General features: G+C 45.4%; 1 protein-coding gene across 3 annotated transcripts in view; it reads left to right on the top strand.

Annotated features, from left to right (window-relative positions):
- epb41l4a (erythrocyte membrane protein band 4.1 like 4A) overlaps positions 1-6,237 on the top strand; it is a 374,673-nt gene extending 368,436 nt beyond the window's left edge. For all 3 annotated transcript variants that reach the window (XM_041186876.1, XM_041186875.1, XM_041186874.1), the window contains one exon: positions 3,855-6,237. In XM_041186876.1, the coding sequence (XP_041042810.1) occupies positions 3,855-3,983 (129 nt within the window). In that variant the 3' untranslated portion in view covers positions 3,984-6,237. The remainder of the gene's footprint in view (positions 1-3,854) is intronic.
- Positions 6,238-18,351: the final 12,114 nt, after the last annotated feature.

Genomic DNA, 18,351 nt, shown 5'->3' with positions numbered 1-18,351 from the left:
CTCACAGAAGGTGGTAGATTTCACTGATGACATCCTTTCTGAAGTGCAAATGTCTCACACAATGTTCCTCATTGAGATTCAGGTAGGAAAATTGCTCCCTGAATGTGCTGGATTGATATGGCCTCTGACTGTGACCCCTTTTTCCCCTTCTGCACCTCCTCCTTCCAGTAGCATATCCTCTTCTGTGTGCTCTTTGTTCATTCTCCAAGTTATGCTTTATTCCAACGAGGATCCCTACTAATCCACAAATGTCTGGAAGCAACTGGTTTGTGCAGTAACTCTAAAATCAGTACAAATTGCTTTGGCACCCAATGTAAGAAATGGGAGCTGGAGAAGGCTATGTGGCTCCTCAATTGTGCTCCATCATTCAACAAGATCATGGCTGATCTTCTTTCTACAGTATCTCCATATCCCATAATTTCCTTTGTACCCAAAAAAATCTATTGCTCTCTGTCTTGAATATGTTCAATGACTGAGCATCCGTGGTTTTCTAAGTAGAGAGTTCCAAAGTGAAGAAATTTTTCTTCATCCCAGTCTTAATTGGCTGACTCCTTATTCGGAGACTATGAACCCATGTTCTCGATTCCCCAGCAACAGGAAACATTTTATCATCATCCACCCTGTCGAGCCCCTTAAGAATTTTACAAGTTTTTAATGAGACCACCTCTCCTTCTTCAAAAACCAGAAAATAAAAGCTTAGTCTACTCAATCCCTCCTTACCAGACAATCCCCTCATCTCAGGAACCAGTCTAATGAGCCTTTGTTGCACTCCCTCTAAGGCAAATATATCCTTCCTTGGGTAAGTATTACACACAATCCTTTGGGTGTGGCCTTGCCAATGTATTGTATCATTATAGTAAGGCTTCTTTACTCTTATACTCCAATCCCTTTGTAACAAAAGGCAACGTACCATTTGCCTGCCTAATTGCTTGCTGTACCTGAATGTTAACTTTCTGTGATTCATGTACAAGGACACACAGGTCCTTCTGAGTACAAATATATCCCAGCCTCTGACTATTCAACCAAAATTCTGCTTTTTTATTCTTCCTATCAAAATGGATAACTTAACACTTGGCCACATTGTATTGCATCTGCCATGTTTTTGCAAACTTACCTAACCCATCTATAATTCTTCTGCATCCTGCATTTGCCTGGATGAGTGCAGCTCTAACAGCACTCAAGAAGCTTGACACCATCCAGGACAAAGCAGCCCAATTGATTGGCACCACATCCACAAACATTCACTCTCTCCATCACCGATGAACAGTGGCAGCAATGTATAACATCTACAAGATGCACTGCAGAAACTCACTTAGGCTCCTTAGATTGCACCTTCAAAACTGCTACCATCTAGTAGGACAAGGGAAGCAGACACATGGGAACACCACCACCTGGGCGTTCCCCCTCAAACCACTCACCATCCTGACTTGGAAATATATCACCGTGGCTTCACTGTCACAGGGTCAAAACCCTTGGACTCCCTCCCTAACAGCACTGTGGGTGTGCCTACACCACATGGACTGCAGCGGTTCAAGAAGGCAGCTCATCACCACCTTCTCAAGGGCAACTAGGGATGGGCAATAAATGCTGGCCCAGCCGGCGAAGCCCACACCCCATGAATGAATTTTTAAAAATTCTCTTTGCATCTCCTCACCACTTCCGCATTCTTTCCCACCTAACTTCAGAAGCATGGATACATTACACTCAGTCCCCTCATCCCAGTCACTAATATAGATTGTAAATAGCAGGGGGCCAAGTACTTCTCCTTGTGTCACCCAGCTATCTGTAGGCTGCCAACCCAAATATGTCCTATTTATTCCTACTCTCTGTTTTCTGTCCATTGACCAATCCTTGATCCTTGCTAATATATTATCCCAAAGCCTTGAGTCCTAGTTTTGTGTAATACCCTCTTGTGTGGCAACTTATCGAATACTTTTTGAAAATGCAAATATAAATGCAAATACACTGGTTCGCTGCACAAGTGTGCATGCATGTTGAAGATCTAAGGGCACTCATAGACCACAAAAAATGGAAGTAAAGAATCTCTTGGAAAAGTTATAGTAGCCTAATACTTTTACCTTGCAACCAACTGTTTCTCCACACTTGGAGAACTGGAGAACCCACTGTTTATGCATCTGGGCAGGGTGCTGCAGCCAATACAGTCCCCAATACTTACATCTTCCATGCTAACCATGTGCACCTGCCTATATGCTAGATGTTAGCCATGGTACAATAGTAACACCCTTGCCTCCAAGTCAAAGGGTTGCAGGTTCAAGACATGATCACAACATCTATGTTGACACCTCAGTCAAGTACTGGGGGAATGCAACACTGTTGGAGATGCAGTCTTTTGCACTAGACATTAATCTGATGGCACCAATTTGAAGAAGAGCAGGGGAGTTCTCCCCAGTTTTCTGGAGAATATTAATTTCTCAAGCAAGAACATTTAAAACAGATGAACTGGTCATTGTCACATTGCTATTTGTGGGATCTTGCTGTGTGCAAATTGGCTTCTTTGTTTCCCAAGATTACAACAATGGCTACATTGCCAGTCTACTTAATTGGTGTCTGGGATGTTCAGTGGTCATGAAATCCAATATATAAATGCAAGTCTTCCTTTGTATACAGAACTGTGAGAAAAGAGCAGAGGAGTGGGACTAATTGGATAGCTCTTTCAAAAAGTCAGCACAGGAACAATAGGCATGATATATTTCTGTGTTGTATGATTTTAAGTTAAGGACATAAGTTGCGCTTAAATTGCCTTGATCTTTTTGCTGGATTGGCCAATTTTGGGCAAATATTCTAACTGCAGCATAACCAATGATTTGTGTCGATTTAATATTACCTCTTTGATTTGTATTCTACCTGTACCTATAAAACAGCCCATTTGTTGTTTGTAGAGTTCGATCAACTTCTCCTTATTTTGTTTTATTCCAGTCTACTTTAGGATAACTAAAGTTTGCATAGTTATAACTTCATATTTTTTTCCTTGATGGTTTATAGAATACTCCCAACATGGTAATATATTTATCTCAAATCAGCATAATATATTTTAGAGTGGCATTGGTATTTGTCTGGACTGGATTTGTCCTGTTTTCTGTGGACAGGACATGCCTGGACAAGGTTGCACTCTATCGGGTAGATGCCAGTGCTGTAGCTGTATTGGAATAGGTAGTACTGGAGAATAAGTCTTCAGCAATACAACTGGGATATTGTCAGGGCCCATAGCCTTTGCTGCATTCAGTGCTGTCAGCTGTTTCTTGTCATCATGTGGAATGTGTTGAATAAGCTGAAGACTGGCATCTGTGATGGCGCGGATCTCAGGAAGAGGTCAAGATAGATCATCCACTTGGCACTTCTGGCTGAATATGGTTGCAAACGCTTCAGCCTTGCCATTTGCAAATACCTGCTGGGCTGTGCCACTGAGGATGTGGGTGTTTGGAGCCTTTCCCTCCTGTTAGTTGTTTAATTGCCCATTCACACCAGGGTGCAACAGGACTGCAGAGCTTTGATCTGATTCGTTGGCTGTGGAATCACTTAGCTCTGTCTATAGCATGCTGCTTCTTGTTTAGCATGAACGTTGCCCTGTGTTGTCGTTTCACCAGGTTGACACCTCATGTTTAGGTCTGCCTAGTGCTGCTCCTGCCATGCCCTGCTACACTCCTCATTGAACCAGGGTCACTGTCCTGGGTTGACAGTAATGGTACTTTGAGGGATATTCTGCTCCATGAGATTACAGATTGCAATGGTATACAATTCTTCCCCTGCAGAATTTTCTATTTTTGTAGTATAAAAATTGTTTCTTATTAAGTGAATGAATAACATACGCTTTTTAAAAATTCTGTTATAAACAGAAGAGAAATAAATCTGAAGGCAGTACCACAGAAGGAAAGACACAAACTTCAAGTGATGACTGGGATTCAAAATACAGTGTGAAAACCTCTCGAACCATGCAGACACCACGAATCAAGACTGAGACCTGATTACCTTTAAATTATCAACTGAAGAAAGCTTTGAGTATGCAGTGACACTGGGATGATTCTACATGTCACATGTCACTATAACATGCCTTGAGAGAAAACTTGCTTTGAAAATGTGCTATTATAATGCATCCTATTTCTGGAGTTTATGACCATAATTTTATACTGATCTCAAATAATGCTCTGGATTTATATGTTCCAAATTTTCTTTTAATGCTTGATTTTCTATACTAGTCTGTCAAGTGCAGATGCTGTTAAGTAACTGGACACTAAATTATATTGAAAACAGACTTTTGGACCAAGTACCTCTTTTTTTTTTAAATATATTTTCTAAAACAGGTATGCAAGATTTTTCTATACTTTGGTATGTAATGAAATATTCATAAAACACTGACCATCAATGCACATGGACAAATACAAACATTTAAAGTTATTTAATACTGGAATGTTTAACCACTGCACTTAATGCTTTGTCATTACATTGCTCAGTTATATGAACAAGTAAAAATTGTTTTTCCTCTTACAGATGAATGCAGTATATGTATGTTTCAACTTAAAAGTATTTTTTACCGTTTTGAGTTCCCATGAAAATTCCTTTTAGACACTTTACTTCCATCCCTTAGTGTACTGTCCATAAATAAACTATACCATTTGCATTAGATGCTTCTTAAATGAGCTAACCATAAATGGATCACACTTTATATTTCATCAAAATAAAACTCTTATTGAAATGAATAGATATTTTTAAAAAACATCTCCTGGTGATAGAAAAGTTTAGAACAAATGAGCGCTAGATGATGTGATCATCAATAATTTAGTTTCTGATAACACCCTGTTCAGATTGCAACTATTGCCTTTGACTTTGATTTTGATGTACTTAATCTCCATTTTACTAAACCAATTTATATGCATTGAAATGTCAGTTACTTAACATTGTACGTGTGTGATCTGAATTTGTTGCATATCCATGAAAGCATATAGTGCACTCTTCTGTAAATTTATGTACATATTGGATGCAATTTCAGCACTGCTTGGAAGTGTAAAATATATTTGGTAAAGGGTAAAGTGAATATAAGTCAATGGAGCCTATCGCCTGTGTTGTGGACATTAGGCATTGCAATCAGCAAATTAGTTTCTCCATCTAGATTGTTTTGGATGGCAGTGAATATAGTTAAATATTTAAAGTAACCATTGGCAGAAATTAGATCATTTGTCAGATAAAATGTTTTTTGTCAGTGAAAACGAGTAAACACGTCTGGCCCTAGGCTGCATTGTTATTTCAGAACAAGGTGGGAGCCATACTGTAAACAAAGCTTTTATTTAAAAATACTATTACCTATTGTTGGTTGTAACACTATTTCCTTGATATTTCCACTTCTGGGGGAGAACAAAACTAGGGGCAATAAATTAAAGACAGTCATTAGTAAATCCAATGGAGAATTCAGGAGAAACAACTTAAGAGACTGTTTGAAATGTGGAACTTGTTACCACAAGAAGTAGTTAAGGCAAATAGCATAGATCCATTTAAGAAAAATTTAGATAAAAACATGCAGGAGAAAGGGTTAGAAGGTTGTGAGGATAGGTTTAGATGAAGAGGAGTGGGAGCAATTTATGGAGCATAAATACCAGCAGAGACCGTTTCAGATGAACGGTCTATTTCTGTGTTGTACATCCTATGAAATTGAACTAAAACAATGTGGGAAATTAGCTTTGCAGGCCGATTATTGCATATATAATCCAGATTTAAATGAAATGCACACAACAGTGTTAATCCCTGTTACCTCATAACAAGAACTGGTTTGCGGAAGTGACCACTTAGCACCTGCTGCTACTTGGATCTAAAACTCACCACGCACACAACATCAAGACCCATTGAAACTAAATACAAAGCAACTTTCTTTCCTTCAGGACCATGAAGAGACAAGTACCTTAATCAGAGATGTCAGTATTTTCCGTGCATCACAATTCTCAATTGTGATCACTTTCTGTTGCCAATCCCATTTTTGATTCTGTTGAGCGTATGTAACCTTAATGATTAACAGTACTTCAGAAACATGAGAACTGTTTGTAATTTTTGAGTTGTTGGCATTAAAATGGCTGTCACAAGGAATAACCACACGCAAAGCAATAATATGTTAGATTAGTAAACTTTCAGAAAGTTAAATTGCAAGTTATGGTTATTGCTGTAATGTATTTTGCATGTTGTTATGAGTTTGTTATGAGTAGAGGGGAAAATAAATCAGAAATTTGTAAAACTGATCTCTTCTACACAGATCTTTCATGCTCATTTAACTATCAGTTTGCTTGTGTTTTTGTATGTACTTTCCATCACAAATCCACAAGCTACACTTGAGTGCAAACAGTAGCATGTTCCATTCACACCTGAAGTCCAATTTCTTCAACCACTCCTCATAGCTCAAATGCCTTAAATTAGCTATCAGTTTGGTCACTCTTTTCTGTAGAGGATCCAATGCCCATGAACAACAACTTCCAGCTGGTTTCCTTCCTATTTCATAGATGTGTTTTTTTCACTCACTCATCTCCTTCCTTAGCCCATGGGTTCTAAGATTGAAGAATGCTTCCACCAGTTTTGAAACCTTGCAATAAAATTAATCAGAGACCCAATGGGTGGAATGTAGTCCAGAAGACATGGGTCCCACCAATGGATTTGGAGGTTGGCAGGATTCCAGAGCGGGTGGAAAAGGGCCAGTCAACCACAACCATGTGGGGGCCAATCCAATTACACGGTGGGGATGGACCTTTTTGTTGCTTTCACTGATAATGGCGCCTCTGGTGCCTGCAGACATCTCCCCGACACTCCTCCACTCATGCGTCCAACATTTTGATTGTCATTTGTTCATTAATCACCAGTAACTTGCTTTTTTTAAGAATTTGAAAACCCAGGTATTTCCTAAAAGAATGAAGCCTCAGGTTTCACAGTTTAAATCAAAAGAACTTTACTGCACAAAAATCAAAGAACAATACAAATAAATACTCCCAATTTTAAATGGTCCGCTGTATTAAAGATATCAAAAGTACAATGAACACAATACTTTAAATCAAACTTCTTAACCAAACTTTCCTTCCATACCCATTTAACTTATATCCCCAAAACCTCAAGTCGGATACTTATCAGAAATTGCAAGATTATCCATTTGGTCTGAATATTCTTCTAAGGTTTGTATAAGGGTTAAGATTCCTGGACCTTCCGCTTAGTCCTGCCAAGGTTTTTCCTTCAAATCTCCTCCAACCAGCTCATGGTTGTAGACTTCTAGTTCAACACAGGCGTCAATGACGTCTTAAGCATATCCACCTCAGGTCAGAACTCTCCTGGCTCTAGTATTCTTTAACTCTGGAGTCTTGCTTCTAAAACCATCTCTCTTTCTCTCTTCTGAGCTTGGCTATCCCTAGAAGTTCATCTCACTGTCAGGAGTCCTTCAATTAATAAGAGCTTTAAACTCTTTTAACCAGCATACTGAATTTCAAATGATCTCTGCTGGAAAGAGGTGCTCCTTGTTTTGCAGCCAGATTGTTCTAAGCTCAAAAAAAATACCTGCTTAAAACAGAACCATACGTACAACCTACTCACCCCGATAATTAACTTCTTGTTGATCCTTTTTCTATTGTTTAGCCCCTGGGCTACCTGGTCACATGATCATTTACTAGAACCCAGGTGCTTTACCAGAAGCCTATCTCCTAGAAAAACCTAGTTCTTAAAGGGACCAAAACCCCAACATAGAATATAGTCCTTTTCCCTGCAAAGACATGGGCATCACACTAAAAAAAATGAAGGCTGAGATATTTGTAGAAATAACAGCATTAATCTTGTTCCATATAAGAGTACTGTAAGGTTACTCTTAATAAAAAAAAGTCGGGTGATTATATTCTATATTGCAAAGTTTTGCTGTTCTTGGATCATTTTTGCAGTTATGCATTTCTTGTAACCAAGGCTCCAATGTCAAAGAAATCATGCTATACTGAGGTTAAGTTGACAAAAAATGTCTCTGGGGGCTGGCCCTGGATTTGATGCTCAGTTCTGTGCCCCTCAGACTGTTCCATCAGTGTGCAGACCATTGGTGATCATGAGCGCGAGTGCCTGAGATATCATGTTACTCATGACATGGATGGACTCTTCCATCTTCTATGCAAGGGTCCACATCGGGAGGAATTTTCCCAGAATTGCATGAAGTGTGGTAGTGGGCGGGTAAAATGAAGTCCTACCCGCCAATGAAAATGGTGGGTTTTCTTGCCCTATCTTCCCAAGCCTGCCTCATTATATATTCACTCCTGTGAAACACACCGTTTCTATGGCAGGTGGGTTCTCATTTGCCCGCTCACCATCACCCCGCTGTTGCATCACGCTGGCCACCATCTTTAAAAGGCAACAGCCAGGAAAGTGCTCATCGCCACCAGCTCACCACTGCTGCCTGGGAGACATGGCCAGGAAAGGCAAAAGGACTGCAGACCCTGCTTCAACTACGGGTCCCTCGAGTGACTGCTGGATGCCATGGAGGCCCTGCCAGGTTGTGCTCTACCCCTGATCTGGCCGCAGGATGGGTAACAACGTCACCAACCTGGCTTGGGAGGCGATGGTAGAAGTGGTCAGAGCGAACACCCTGCAGAGGAGGACAGCCACCCAGTGCCGGAAAGGGATGAATGATCTCCTCTGTTCTGCCAGGGTAAGTCACTCTTCTCATCACTCCCAACTCACACACTCACAAACCCATCACACACCCACAGGACCCTCACTCACTGCCAGTGCAAGGGATATCACCACTCACTCTCTCACACACATCTGCATTGTCTTCAGCCCCTCCATGGGACCACTCACCACCCACACAGGCCAGGCGTACTTATCATCTGGCCAGGCAGGCATCCTGATGCACTCTCCCCATCTCTATCCATGTAGGACAAACTGGCACATGACAGGAGGGAAAGGACAGGTGAAGGGATGCTGGATCATAGTTCTGACAGAATTTGAAAACAGAGCCATCCAGCTGGTCGGTGAGGATCTGGACCTGTCCTGTGCTGCCGGTGAGGTCAGCGCTGCTCTACCAAGTGACGATCCAACAATGCAACATCCATCAGACAACCATACTGTCAGTGATGTGTCCTCTCTCACAGGCCACTGCCATGAACTAATTATCCCCCCTTGCTTTCACAGACACATTTAGGAAGCAACCAATGGGGTCCACCACCCATAAACTCCAAGCAAGCCCCAAAGGAACCTCTGAAGAGGAATCTGAAGGTACCCTCCCTGAAGTCCTGTCACAGCGCTCACCCACACCCTCCACCAGCACAGAGACACACACCTCAGTGGGACCTAGCCTTAGATTAGCCTCGGGACCACAGGACCACTATCTGGTGAGCACATTGCACTGTCTGATCCGCAGCAGGAGGAGGCAGGGACTTCCCAGGTCTCCGGCACTTGGAGGACCGCTGGAGGCCAGAACCTTGCTGAGTCCGAGACAGATGACGAGCCTCTGGACTCGGTCGTGTCACAGCTGCTGGAGCTGTAAAGGCAAATTCGGGAACATCAGGAAGGGATGTCCGCTGCACTCCTCAGATTGTAAGGCACGATAGAGGAGTCCGTCCGTCTTTAGGCTGAGGCAATAGCACCAGCATTGCAACGCACCGAGGTCAACACTGGCAGGATGGTGGCCGCTATGGAGACCTTGGTCCAGGATGTCACTCCTGCCCTGCTGCATGGGCTTAACTCCATCAGTCATGCCATAGTTGGCCTCCAACAGTGTGTATGCGAGAGGGATGCTGGGAAGGTCGATCTCACTCCTGCTACCCCTTCCACTCACAGAGTCAGCCAGGGGCCCTTGGGCACCCATAGGGAGGAGGATCAGCAGGCACACACTCTGGGAGTGACCATCTGACCCCCCTCCACCTCTGACCTCTGCAGATCCAGCTTCACAGGCTGAGGAGGGTGCCACTGCCACACAGCAGGACCTCTAAAGCAGACTGGGGCCCTCCAAGTCTCAACCCTCCAGAGGATGCCCGCCAAAGTCATGACAGACAGGGACAGTCAGCAGCTGCCCCCACCTCCGCTGTGGATGTCCGGGGAGCACCAAGACATAGCGGCAGCATTAGTTAAGAAGATGTAGTTGCACAGTCAGGGCATGGGTGTTAATTACTTGTACATTATGTTCACTATTGTCAATAAACTCCTAAGAATGTGTCCCTGCCTGTGACCCCTTGTTCTGATGAGCAGTGTTCTGGTCACTCAGATGTGAAACCTTTCTGCACAAGATAAAGGCAGGTGTCTCAGTCCAGGGCCTCTTCCCTGTGTCTGTGCAGCCTTCAGACCAAAGTGATGGTCCAGCCTCACACTCCCTGGAAACATTACTGATGCCTGCACCTCGACAGTGCTGGTCATTGTTGCCAGAATGGGCAGGCGTCACAGAGTTCTCTCGTTCTCTCTGTTTGCTCTCAGCACCTTTAAGGTGGGGCTGGCCCCCATCACACCAGCATCTGCGACCAGTGATGCTGTGCACCAGCTCCTGAAGGGCTGAGATGCTGAAGGTGGACATAGCGTCAGATGTGTCTGAAGTTTCATGGCTGCATCTCTGAAATGGCCCTGATCATGGAGTGCAAGTGAGCTATCCTCGGCCAGACAGGAGTCAGACATTCTCAGAGGCTATGTGAAGATGTATAGAATGTCCTCACTACATATCATCCTCCTCCTGCAATTGAGCGACTATTAGTGCCTCCACTGCATCTCCATGAAAGGAGCATTCTCACAGAGGGTATTGGTGCTGTGTTAAGCCAGACCGGAGTCAAACGTTCACAACTGCGGTGAGGATCTATGGGGACACCTCACTGCATGTCGTCATCCTCCTCCACAAATCTGGCAGCTATGAGGGCCTCCCGAGCTCCCTGCCCTGTCTAGCCAGTGCGAGAGCCTCATCCCCGTCACCGTCACCACCGAGGACACCCTCATCCTCATCGGCGTCCCCCTCATCCGAGGAGACCTCCAGCTCCTGCATTTCCTCCTCAGCCAGCTCATCTCCCCGTTGGAGTGCCAGGTTGTAATGGGCGCAGCAGACAACGATGATGTGTGACACCCTCTGTGGATTGTATTGCAGGGCTCCACCAGACCAGTTCAGGCACAGGAACTGCATCTTCAGCATCCCGATGGTCTGCTCCACCAAGTTGCGAGCTGCAGCATGAGCCTCATTATAGTATCGCTGTGCTGCAGTCTGAGGCTGCCGCATGGGTGTCATCAGCCACGGCCTCTGTGGTAGCCCTTGTCCCCAAGGAGCCAACCCTGCAGCCTCTGTGGACCCTGGAAGACTACAGGGATCTGCGTGTGATTCAGGATGTAGGCGCCTTGCACACTCCCTGAAAGCTGTGCGCACACCTGCAGGATACGTTTCTGGTGGTTTCAGCTGCATGCTCGGTGAGTGGAAGCCCTTGCGGTTGATGAAATCCACCGAGTGTAGTGATGCAGACCTGAGTGCCACATGAGTGCAGTCAATCACACTCTGCATCTGTGGGAATCCTGAGATCAGGGCGAATCCAATGGCCTTTGCATCCTGGCTGTCCCAGTCCCGGGCGAAATGCATGAATTTGAATGCCATGGAGAAGATGGAATCTGTGACATCATGGATGCATTTGTGGGTGGCGGCTTGTGAAATCCCACAGAGGTCACCTGTGGAGCCCCGAAAGGAGCCACTGGCATAGAAATTGAGCACCGTGGTCACTTTCGCAGCCACTGGAAGTGAATGCCCTCCATGTCCCCTTGGTGCCAATTCCTGCAGTAAGTGGCGGATGTGAGCCACCAGGTCGCTAGACATGCGCAGTCATCGGCGACATTGGTTCTCAGTCATCTGCAGAAATGGCAGGTGGCGTCTATAGACCCTGGGTGTCGCTAGGCGCCGACCAGCCACGGTTCGCTGTCGCTCCTGGGTAGTGTATGCGGGAGCTCCTGCTGCCCCATCTTCATGAGATCGCTGCTCCTGCCTTTGCGCATCTAGGAGCCTCAGTTGCCCTCTCCTCAGTTTTCTACAGCCTCTGTAGGCCATCAGGCATACAGCTAGGCCATCAGGATCCGTGGCCCTCTTGTAGCATGAAAGAAAGAGAGAGAGATGTGGTTATCATGGCTGTACTTAGCACCTTTCCTGGCCCTGCATGACTGCCCCTTAATGCTTCCCAAAGAGTGCTGGTCACTCCTCGGAAGGCCAGAGATGAGAATGCTGCATGGCTGCCCAGTCTGCCTGTGACATGTGGGAGAAAGGTCCCATCCAGGATGCTCAGTTTGCAAAGGACTCTGAGCGCCTCCAGCAGTGACTGCTACGTGGCCAGCATTGACGAGGAGATTATACAATGTGTGCAGTCCAACTGCTCCATGGTCCAAAAAAGTGGTGGTGGATTTGAAGGGGTGGAGGTAAGGTGCCTCTGTGTTGCTTGTGTGGCCGGGCAGACTAGGAGCCCGACCCCAATCATCTCACTGTGGCTGCGCCTGATCTGTCTCAGTTACAGAGGCATGGTCAGTTTATACAGGTGTCCCTAATGTGTGGCCACTTCCCTCGCTTACCCTGAACCCCCCCCACCCCCCCACCCACCCACCCAACACCGATGCAGCACCAGGGCAGCACTTGAACCCCCCCCACCTCCCCCTCAGCAGTCACCTCCATGGCTGACCAGCACTTGCCCCCGGACAACCCCGATCCCTCAGCAGTCATCTGCAGGGCCAGGCACCAGTTGCCCCCACCACCCACCGGCCCCCTGGGTGAGCTGTGGGGGACGTTGCTGCTCACTCACCTCAGGTCGCCAAGTGCCCGTGTGTTGTTGTGAAACACGTCGGCTGCTTTCCCACCGATGTGGACGGAAGATACGATGGGACGGCCTCTTCGTTATATGCTAATTAGCTCCCGGCTGACCAATGGTGGGAAGTGTAGCCTGTGGAAGATTGTGACCTGGCTTCAGGCCATCAAGAAATGAGTCCCAGCATCATTTCTGCACACGCCCCCTATCACACCTATCACACCTGTCACACCTATCACACCTGTCACACCTATCACACCTGTCACACCTATCACACCTATCACACTTATCACACCTACCACACCTATCACACCTATCACACTTATCACACCTACCACACCTATCACACCTATCACACTTATCACACCTATCACACTTATCACACCTATCACACCTATCACACTTATCACACCTATCACACTTATCACACCTACCACACCTATCACACCTATCACACCTGTCACACCTATCACACTTATCACACCTACCACACCTATCACACTTATCACACCTACCACACCTATCACACCTATCACACCTGTCACACTTATCACACCTATCACACTTATCACACCTACCACACCTGTCACACTTATCACACTTATCACACCTATCACACCTGTCACACTTATCACACCTATCACACCTATCACACTTATCACACCTATCACACCTGTCACACTTATCACACCTATCACACCTATCACACCTGTCACACATCACACTTATCACACCTACCACACCTATCACACCTGTCACACTTATCACACCTATCACACTTATCACACCTACCACACCTATCACACTTATCACACCTGTCACACTTATCACACCTATCACACTTATCACACCTACCACACCTATCACATCTGTCACACTTATCACACCTACCACACCTATCACACCTATCACACTTATCACACCTATCACACCTATCACACTTATCACACCTACCACACCTATCACACCTATCACACTTATCACACTTATCACACCTGTCACACTTATCACACCTATCACACTTATCACACCTACCACACCTATCACACCTGTCACACTTATCACACCTACCACACCTATCACACCTATCACACTTATCACACCTACCACACCTATCACACCTATCACACTTATCACACTTATCACACCTATCACACCTATCACACTTATCACACCTATCACACCTATCACACCTATCACACTTATCACACCTACCACACCTATCACACCTATCACACCTATCACACCTGTCACACCTATCACACCTACCACACCTATCACACTTATCACACCTACCACACCTATCACACCTATCACACCTGTCACACTTATCACTCCTATCACACTTATCACACCTACCACACCTATCACACCTATCACACCTGTCACACCTATCACACTTATCACACCTACCACACCTATCACACCTACCACACCTATCACACCTATCACACCTGTCACACTTATCACACCTATCACACTTATCACACCTACCACACCTATCACACCTGTCACACTTATCACACTTATCACACCTATCACACCTGTCACACTTATCACACCTATCACACTTATCACACCTATCACACCTGTCACACTTATCACACCTATCACACCTATCACACCTATCACACTTATCACACCTACCACACCTATCACACCTATCACACTTATCACACTTATCACACCTACCACACCTATCACACCTATCACACTTATCACACCTATCACACCTATCACACTTATCACACCTATCACACCTATCACACCTGTCACACCTATCACACCTACCACACCTATCACACTTATCACACCTACCACACCTATCACACCTATCACACCTGTCACACTTATCACTCCTATCACACTTATCACACCTACCACACCTATCACACCTATCACACCTGTCACACTTATCACACCTATCACACCTGTCACACTTATCACACCTACCACACCTATCACACCTATCACACCTGTCACACTTATCACACCTATCACACTTATCACACCTACCACACCTGTCACACCTATCACACCTGTCACACTTATCACACCTATCACACCTATCACACCTATCACACTTATCACACCTATCACACCTGTCACACTTAACACACCTATCACACCTATCACACATATCACACCTATCACACCTATCACACCTGTCACACCTGTCACACTTATCACACCTGTCACACCTATCACACCTGTCACACTTATCACACTTATCACACCTACCACACCTATCACACCTGTCACACTTATCACACCTACCACACCTATCACACCTATCACACTTATCACACCTACCACACCTATCACACTTATCACACCTATCACACCTATCACACCTATCACACTTATCACACCTACCACACCTATCACACTTATCACACCTATCACACCTATCACACCTATCACACCTGTCACACTTATCACACTTATCACACCTATCACACCTATCACACCTACCACACCTATCACACCTATCACACCTATCACACCTATCACACTTATCACACCTACCACACCTATCACACCTATCACACTTATCACACCTATCACACCTATCACACCTGTCACACCTGTCACACTTATCACACCTGTCACACTTATCACACCTATCACACTTATCACACCTATCACACCTGTCACACTTATCACACCTATCACACCTATCACACTTATCACACCTACCACACCTATCACACTTATCACACTTATCACACCTGTCACACCTATCACACCTGTCACACCTATCACACTTATCACACCTATCACACCTGTCACACTTATAACACTTATCACACCTATCACACCTGTCACACTTATCACACTTATCACACCTGTCACACCTATCACACCTGTCACACCTATCACAATTATCACACCTGTCACAATTATCACACCTGTCACACCTATCACACCTATCACACTTATCACACCTATCACACTTATCACACTTATCACACCTGTCACACTTATCACACTTATCACACCTGTCACACTTATCGCACCTATCACACCTGTCACACTTATCACACTTATCACACCTGTCACACTTATCACAGCTATCACACTTATCACACCTGTCACACTTATCACACTTATCACACCTGTCACACTTATCACACCTATCACACCTGTCACACTTATCACACCTGTCACACTTACCACACCTGTCACACCTATCACACTTATCACACCTGTCACACTTATCACACTTATCACACCTATCACACTTATCACACTTATCACACCTGTCACACTTATCACACTTATCACACTTATCACACCTGTCACACCTGTCACAATTATCACACTTATCACACCTGTCACACCAATCACACCTGTCACACCTATCACACTTATCACACTTATCACACCTGTCACACCTGTCACACCTATCACACTTATCACACCCGTCACACCTGTCACACCAATCACTCCTGTCACACCTATCACACTTATCACACTTATCACACTTATCACACCTGTCACACCTGTCACACCTGTCACACCTGCTGCCAGGGGGCTGGGAAAATTCCACCCGCTATCTCTGGAAACTCTGACAGATGCCCACACATTTCCCTTTGTTGCTGCACATGTGCCTGTTTTGTGTGGGTGATCCCCAAGACTCAGCATCTGAGTCCAGCTGAATAAAGCTTGAGGTGTCCACAACCCTCAGGGGGAACTCTCCGCAGCCGTCCCTGCCTCTAGCACCTACTTATGGAGAAATGTGATATGCTTCTCACACGTGCACCCCTTCCAACTGTCATGGTGGATGTATTAATGTGAGTGTATCTGCGCTGGTGAAAGCTGCGCACCAGGATGTAATGGTGCTTCTTGACCATGCTCCTCCTCTGAGAACTGCACTGCTTCCTCCCTCATTTCCTAGAGCAGCCAACAATGCAGCTGTGGGAGATGAAAGACAGACATAGGTGGTCCATGTAGGTGAATTGGGTTCCAAAAGTGTGGACGATGACAGTTCACATACTAGCAACATCGATTCGACATAAGGGACAGGTCTGTGCCAATTGGCAAGATGATATCTAAACCAGTTCTCTGGGCCAGCTCCATCTCTTCATCGGCAATTGCCTGCTTTGTCACCACCCTGCGATCTCCAGGGGTTCCTCCTCTTCCTTTGTGGTCAGGGTGCTCCTGGTTGCAGCTCCACCCCATTTCTCTGCCTCTCCTGACAGTTGTGGGCCCTGTTCTGCGATGAGAAAAAGCAGACATTAGAACTATGTGGAGTTAAGTGATTGCTAAGGATGGAGGTAAGGCATTTAAGGGGGCTGGCTGGGGAATAAGAGGGTATCATGTTGCAGTTGAGTGTTAGTGCTCCCTGTGGAGATGGAAACTTGAGGAGGAGCCTGGGGAGAAAGGAATGTGTGTGGATCAAATGATAGCAGTACGGAAGAGTGCAAGGGTTGTGAGAGATTGTTGGCCATCAGCTGAGAGTTGCAGGGCTCTCACGTTGCAGGCCCTCAGGAGGTCATTGTAACATCTCCTGTGCTGGACCCACATCTCTGCAACACACTCTGGTTGCTCAACCCCTCTGCAACCTCAAGCCAATCCTCTTTGATGAGGCTGGCTGGCCTTGTGTTGTCAGCCCTTTGAAAGGTGACTTCACTGTGTGCCCTGACTGTTTCCAACATTATCTCTACAGAGGTATTGGTGAGTCAGGTGGGGCAGCCTTCTTATACCTTCACTGAGTGAATCACACCACACGCAGTACCGTCTCTGTGAGTGTTTCTCACTGAGGGAATCACACCACACGCAGTACCGTCTCTGTGAGTGTTTCTCACTGAGGGAATCACACCACACGCAGTACCATCTCTGTGAGTGCTGCCAGGAACCCTTTAAGTAGAAATCCTTCATTGCTGTTTCAACATGTCATCCCACCCACTCTCCTAAATGGATTGCTAACCCAGAGGTGGACTCTTAATTGGTTGGAAACAAAAACAGAATTACCTGGAAAAACTCAGCAGGTCTGGCAGCATCAGCGGAGAAGAAAAGAGTTGACATTTCGAGTCCTCATGACCCTTCAACAGAACTTGAGTTCGAATCCAAGAAAGAGTTGAAATATAAGCTGGTTTAAGGTGTGTGGGGGTGCGGAGAGAGAGAGAGAGAGAGAGAGAGAAGTGGAGGGGGTTGGTGTGGTTCTAGGGACAGACAAGCAGTGATAGAAGCAGATCATCAAAAGATGTCAACAACAATAGAACAAAAGAACACATTGGTGTTAAAGTTGGTGATATTATCTAAACGAATGTGCTAATTAAGAATGGATGGTAGGGCACTCAAGGTATAGCTCTAGTGGGGGTGGGGGGAGCATTGAAGATTTTAAAATATTTAAAAATAATGGAAATAGGTGGGAAAAGAAAAATCTATATAATTTATTGGAAAAAAAAGGAAGGGGGAAACAGAAAGGGGGTGGGGATGGGGGAGGGAGCTCACGACCTAAAGTTGTTGAATTCAATATTCAGTCCAGAAGGCTGTAAAGTCCCTAGTCGGAAGATGAGGTGTTGTTCCTCCAGTTTACGTTGGGCTTCACTGGAACAATGCAGCAAACCAAGGACAGACATGTGGGCAA

The sequence above is a fragment of the Carcharodon carcharias genome, chromosome 4, assembly GCF_017639515.1.
Source record: "Carcharodon carcharias isolate sCarCar2 chromosome 4, sCarCar2.pri, whole genome shotgun sequence".
In the NCBI taxonomy this organism is placed as follows: Eukaryota; Metazoa; Chordata; class Chondrichthyes; order Lamniformes; family Lamnidae; genus Carcharodon; species Carcharodon carcharias.
This window is presented reverse-complemented; position numbering and strand designations above follow the sequence as displayed.